This window comes from Hevea brasiliensis, chromosome 15, assembly GCF_030052815.1.
Source record: "Hevea brasiliensis isolate MT/VB/25A 57/8 chromosome 15, ASM3005281v1, whole genome shotgun sequence".
NCBI classification, from domain to species: domain Eukaryota; kingdom Viridiplantae; phylum Streptophyta; class Magnoliopsida; order Malpighiales; family Euphorbiaceae; genus Hevea; species Hevea brasiliensis.
This window is the reverse complement of record NC_079507.1, coordinates 68,732,918-68,739,551: the sequence shown is the minus strand read 5'-3', so window position 1 is coordinate 68,739,551 and position 6,634 is coordinate 68,732,918. Positions and strand designations below refer to the sequence as shown.

The 6,634-nt window shown below is 34.0% G+C and overlaps 1 protein-coding gene across 1 annotated transcript; it reads left to right on the top strand.

The window, feature by feature from the left end:
- Positions 1-264: 264 nt before the first annotated feature.
- On the top strand, positions 265-4,787 carry LOC131174004 (premnaspirodiene oxygenase-like). The gene is made up of 3 exons (XM_058137015.1): positions 265-488; positions 2,253-2,959; positions 4,019-4,787. Exons 1-3 carry the CDS (start codon positions 287-289, stop codon positions 4,640-4,642), a joined length of 1,533 nt encoding a protein of 510 aa, XP_057992998.1. The 5' UTR covers positions 265-286; the 3' UTR covers positions 4,643-4,787.
- The last annotated feature ends 1,847 nt before the right edge of the window (positions 4,788-6,634 follow it).

The following is a 6,634-nucleotide window of genomic DNA, read 5'->3' as shown; positions in this document are numbered from 1 at the left end:
CTGGCGACGGATTTAAATTCGTCACTAATTTCATTAATAAGTAAAGTAACTTCCATTACGCTTATGTATGATTAATGAATATGTTGTCACTGGTCAATGTTGGTTGGTATTGAAATTGTTTATAAAATTGTTAAGTTTGAGTTCAAACTTTAACAAACAATTAAATATACATAATTTCATCTCATCTAGGAAGTGCGCATATCCGCGCGTTTATATATTTGAGCGAATGACATGCTAATTCCACAATCCATCAACCCACGATTCCTAAGCATTTTCTCTTGTCGACATGGAACACTTGCTCGCTTCCTTCTTATTTCCTATTACAATTTTCCTCTTTATCTTCATGGCCATGTTGAGGATATGGAGGAAATCGAAAACCAGCAACTCGACTCTTAATTTACCACCAGGACCATGGAAGCTGCCTTTAATAGGGAGCTTACACCATTTAGCTGGGTCCATGCCACTTCATCACAGGCTAAGAGACTTATGTAACACCCCTGATTTTTTATATATTATTATTGGGTTTTGTGTAGGTATCCTCAATTCGCGGAAATTCGACAGTTGTCCGGATCTGTGAATTTTCGGCCAGACAGACCAGTTACCGGAAAAGTCTCCGAATTGGACCGAGGTTTTGGCTAGCCCCCCATTGTCAGACGTCCCGAGCGCGTTCCCGAAGTCGGAATCGGCAAAGGTAAACCCAAACCTTGCTTTTTCATAATTTTCTAGTGCTTAAATAGGATTAAAAATCCATAAAATATTCGTGGTAGCTTAGAAAATTATGATTCTTCTTGCAATAGCTTAGTAATATTGCTAAGGACCGCGGGGCAAAGTTTTGGAATTTTTAGAGCTGATTTGGGCAGTTTTTGCAAAAATGGTCAATTATAGGGACTAAATTGAAATTTTACATATTATGATGGATGATTGATTTGATGGGCCCAGGAGGGGCTGTGTGATGTGATTGAGTTGTGGATATATGGATTGTGAGTATAGAAGTGTATTTTGAGCCCTTTTGCAGGTTGGGTAGGTCCTAGGTATAGGGGAGACTCTGCCGGATTTTCGGCACGACTTAGGACGTATTGGTCTTTTTCTTTGTTTGTATTGAGTCAGATTGTATTAAATAATTGTAATATAATTGTCAGGTGAGCCGGGACAGCCTTCTTCCTCCGCCCAGCCGCCACAGTGATTGTCGTCAAGTCTGTGAGTAAAATATTAATTTTAATTGTAATTTCGATATTATTATATGTTCAGCATGCCCATGCATCACTTATATGCATATATTTATGTAGTTAAACTCTAGGCACGATTTATGTTGCATTCATAACTGTTAAAGTGCCATGAATGTTGTTGCGGTAATTTGGAGCAGTGTGCGTGCGTTGGCGTGCGTGTGATGTGGTATGGACTATGGATAGGACGGGTAGTCACGGCTTGAGTTCTTCGCTGGGACCCGATCCTTCGAGGGGTAGTCACGGCTTGAGTTCTTCGCTGGGACCCTCGATTTGGTTATTAAGTGGAAGTCCGAGCTGAGTTCTTCGCTGGCACCAGGTTGGATTTAAGAGAGCTGTATAGGGGATCAGCTCCCATATGTTATGATTGATGCTACAGGGTGCGTGAGTGCTCCAAATTACCTTTTTGATGTTATGATGTGAAAATGTTGTTGCTGTTGCATTCACTCCACAGGTTGCATTAGTACTAGATAGTTATAGAGATTATGGTTAAAATTGATATTTTACTCTCTGAGTCGAACGCTCACTCCTGTTCAATATTTTTTTCAGGCTACAGGAGGATTTTATTTTTGGTTAACCTGCTTTTCTCCTTCGCAGGTTGTTTATCAATATTTGTGTAATTTTATTTACTCCTAGAATTTCCGCATGTGTTAGAAGTATTTATTTGATTATGGTCTGTAATATTATTATCATGTTAGACCTGTAAATGTATAATGATATGTATGTTTGATGGATTGGATGAGGGAGCTGAGCTCCCATTTATTTTTATGAGGATATGAGTATGTGGAGGGTGAGCTGAGCTCCCCAATTGAGTATTTATTATGTTTACAGGTCGGGTGAGTCGAAAACTCCCCGTTGGAAAGTTCATTTTATGACCGGACTCTGTCCGTTTGGTTTCTTGAAATTGGGCCCAAATGGGCCTTAGAGTTGGGTTAATGAACAGTTAGGCTTACTACGGGCCTCGGGGGCTTTAGGCTGGCCCAGGTCCTAGTGCCGGTCCGGCCCATAGGTTGGGTCGTGACAACTTAGCCATGAAATATGGACCTCTCATGCACCTTCAACTTGGTGAAATTACCAACATCGTCATTTCTTCTCCTGAAACTGCTAAACAAGTGATGAAAACCCATGATATCATCTTTTCTCAGAGACCCTTTATCCCTTCAATAAGTCTTATGACTTATAATTCAATGGACATCGCATTTTCTCCATATGGAGAATATTGGAGACAGTTGCGAAAGATTTGCACGTCCGAGCTACTAACTGCGAGTCGTGTGAGGTCTTTCAGATCAATAAGGGAAGAACAGACTTCAAAATTCGTTAGATTCATTTCTTCTAGTGCTGGATCCCCGATAAACTTTAGCAGGATGATGGAATCGTTGACCTATAGCGTCATTTCAAGAGCAGCCTTTGGCAAGGTATGGAAGGGAGAAGAAGTATTCGTGCCCACTATCAAGAAACTTGCACAAGCTGCAGCAGATTCTTATCTTGCTGATTTGTACCCTTCCATCAAATTGCTCCAAGTGATTACTGGGATGAAGCCTAGACTAAAGAGGCTTCATCAAGCAATAGATGAGATAATCGAGAACATCGTAGACGAACATAGAACCAAAAAGGCTGAGGCGAAGTCTGTTGATGTAGATGAAGAAGAGGATCTTGTAGATGTTCTTTTGAATATTCAGGATAAAGGAGATCTCGAATTCCCTTTAACCAGCGTTAATATCAAAGCAGTCATTTTGGTAAGACTAGCAAAATATATACACTTCTATTTACAAAAGTCTACATAATATACTAATTTTCAAATTTCGAGTTTTAATGCATATTAAATAAGACGTAATTGAATGTAATTTAATATAATAAATATTTTTATTTAATTATATTTAAGTACATTTAACTTATTCTACTAAACATGCACTGGGAAAATTTTAATAGGAATTAATAGGTGGAAAATATTTTGATTAATTATTAAAAATTATATTTTTATATTATTATTTAATGTTTGTTAACAAAAATAATAAAAATAAGTAACAAATGCTATATATATTTTTTTAAAAAATCTTGACATATTTAAGGTAGCTTAGGATAAAGTGATTCAAAACAATGATATTTGTTGTCTAAATTTCGTCTATTATAGACATAAGATATAATATGTAGTAAAACTTACTTATTATATATGTAAATTTTTCTTATTTAGATTCAATTTACTATAGATCTAAGATAAAAAAAAATCTACTTATTAAATACATTATTCTATATATTTATATCATAAATTTATAATTAGCCAGGTCTAAATAAATTTCTTTTTAAATATATAAATTTTACATATTTATATCTTAAATCTATAAGCCTATGCAAGAATTTTTCTTAAATCAATCCCCTTCCTACGTACTTTGATGGAGTGGAGATTACATTAGGCAAAATTTTTAAGGGTTGATAAGAGCACATGTTGCCTTTCTCGTATATGCCTAGGTCCACTTTCCTTCAAATAAGAAATAATTAAATTTTTATCTCTATACTTTTGATATACTATAAATTTTCAATTAATAAAATCATTGACAAATAGCTAATTAAAATTTTCATCCTTACAATCACTAACTATGTACATTTATGATCCAAAGTAAGCACACGCATCAAAGCAACATATTTTAACATGCAGGTTTCAGCGATAAAGGCCACCAAAAAGAAAAAAGAAAAAAAAATAAATTTTATGTTTCTTTCAAAATATGTGCTCATAGATTTCTATTCATCATTGAGAGAAAATTATGTTATAGCTTGATATACTCAAAATCGAATTTCAGGATATGTTTATTGTTGGTAGCGACACATCTTCTACACCTGTAGAATGGGCAATGTCAGAAATGCTAAAAAACCCAAGAGTGATGATAAAGGCACAACAAGAGGTGAGGCAAATTTTTGATGCAAACGGAACCATTGACGAAGCAGGCCTTCAAGAACTAAACTATTTAAAATTGGTTATCAAAGAAACTCTGAGATTACATCCTCCTGTTCCATTGTTAGTTCCAAGAGAATGTAGAGAGAGTTGTATCATTAATGGGTATCACATACCTGAAAAATCCACAGTTGTTGTGAATGCATGGGCGATTGGAAGGGATCCCAATTACTGGTCTGAAGCTAAGAGATTTTATCCGGAGAGATTTCTTGATAATTCAATAGATTTTAAGGGTACTAACTTTGAATTTATCCCATTTGGTGCTGGAAGGAGGATGTGTCCAGGAATATTGTTCGGCATGGCTAATGTTGAGCTTCCACTTGCACAGCTTCTATACCATTTTGATTGGAAACTCCCTAGTGGGCTGAAGCCAGAAAATCTTGACATGACTGAAGATTTAAGCATTACGGTCAAACGGAGAAATCCTCTCTACGTGATTCCAATTCCATACATTCCTCCGCCTGTCAAGTAAAACCTCAAGGAAGAGATCCCTCTATATTTTACTCTTTTACCAGCCAATAATAAGTAGATTAATGCGCATTTAGCGTGCCTTGTGTTTAATGGTATGTTTTATTTCTTGTTTTTGTTGGTTGTCTGTCCTTTTATTTTTATATCATTTCCGCCGTCTTTCTGCAGTTACGAGCATGCAATATTTTGTGGATTATCTTATTTTGTTACTTAGTTGGCCTGTGTATTTTGAGTCATCTGCTTTATTTTTCTTTGAGTTGTACCTTTATATTTTTCTCTTTCTTTATTAATAAAATTTTTATTTACTTAAAAAAAAACTACTTTTCAGTTTTTAATTTTTACAATATTAATACCATTAATTTATTTATGTTGGAACTCTAACGTGAATGTGATGGAGGCTTAAAATTCAATAGTCTCTATAATTTTAAATTTTATATAAATTTAAAGTTTGTAATCATGCTTATATTTAAATTCTTTTTAATTAAATTTTTATTATAATATAATTAAAAATAAAATTTTACAAAATAATTTCATGATATATATTATTTAAAAAATAAAAAAATATTTAATTTATATAAATCACTTTTTTAAAATCCTAATGTGATTAGCCCCCACCACCACCACCACCAAAGTTCCAAAGCTTCTTCGCCTCCGTACTTGGCCATGAAGCAGGAAGTAAGAACCCCTCTGCTATAACCCTCAGGTTATGTAGCTAGTTTCAATACCCAACGCACTGAAAAAGCAGCCTGCTTCTACACCCTCCTGATGGTTTCTTTCAGTTTTTCACATTCCAGGAGAAGGGCTTTGATCGCCAAATTCAGAACTCAAGATCGCAATAATAAGTTTTTGACCAAACCGGAGGGAAACAGTAAATAAATTAATGAATGGGTTAAAGAGAAGGGGCTCAAGACTCAAGAAGCAGGAGAGCTTTTATTTTCTTTATCTTTCTGTAAGCATATCCCGTAAAGATGGCATGGCCAATGAGAGGAAGGCACGTGAGACTGGCTCAATGTATGTGTCTATCCCTGCGTGCATCCACTTGGCCTAAACCCACCCTTAGATCAATGCTCATGCATGACCATGACCACTGTAAATAGTAAAAAATTAAAGTTTCATCATTTTTATCTCAGAAGTCCGATGCAATGAACGTCACCACTTGTATGATCAAAGAGGATGAAAATGGTAAAAATTTTATTATGTCCAAAAGAAATGCATGCTCTGATGCTCTCTGCATATTGACTACGCTTTGTACTCACTATTGCTTCTCTCTCCATCATGCTATCCTACTCCATTCATTAATGCAAAACCAGGCCTCAAAGACTTCATATTTGCATGCTTATTTTCTATCAACTCAAACCTCAACTGTTACATCTTCTCAGGATTATATTAGAAAACAAACGGAGCCATGTGGAGGAGACAATGGCTCATGTTCTATGTACCTACATATGCGACACTACCCATCAGCTAAATGAAAGAACTGTAAGCTCACGACAAACCAACATATGGAAGAAGAAGGGTTAATTGCCGTAAGAGTTAAGAGTGTACCATAGGAAGGAAAATATAAAAAAATAATTAAAAATCAAAAAATTATGAGAGTGAAGAGTTGAAAATACAAACTCGAGTTAAATATAGCGTGCGGAGGTAAGTGGGGGCGGAATATTGTTCTTAATAGCGTCCAAATGCATAATTTTAATAAATAAATTAAAAATATTATTTTAATAAATAAAATTATAATAATTAAATTTTTTATTTTATTAAAAAATAAAAAAATTTTATAATAAAAATATTATAATATATAATATTAATTATTATAACTTTATTTATTAAAATAATATTTTAATTTATTTAAAATATAAAATAAAATAATTAAAAACAAAGTTAGAGGCTATTAGCGTCCAATTATTTTTAAATTTTTTTAATTATTTATTTTTAATTATTAATTTTATTAAATTTTAATTTAATTTTAAATTAAAAAATAATATTTATAATAAAATAT

Coding starts and splice junctions, on each gene's coding strand:
- LOC131174004 (XM_058137015.1), top strand. CDS start 287: ATGGAACACTTGCTCGCTTCCTTCTTATTTCCTATTACAATTTTCCTC. Junction 489..2,252: donor TCACAGGCTAAGAGACTTAT/GTAACACCCCTG, acceptor GTGACAACTTAG/CCATGAAATATGGACCTCTC. Junction 2,960..4,018: donor ATATCAAAGCAGTCATTTTG/GTAAGACTAGCA, acceptor ATCGAATTTCAG/GATATGTTTATTGTTGGTAG.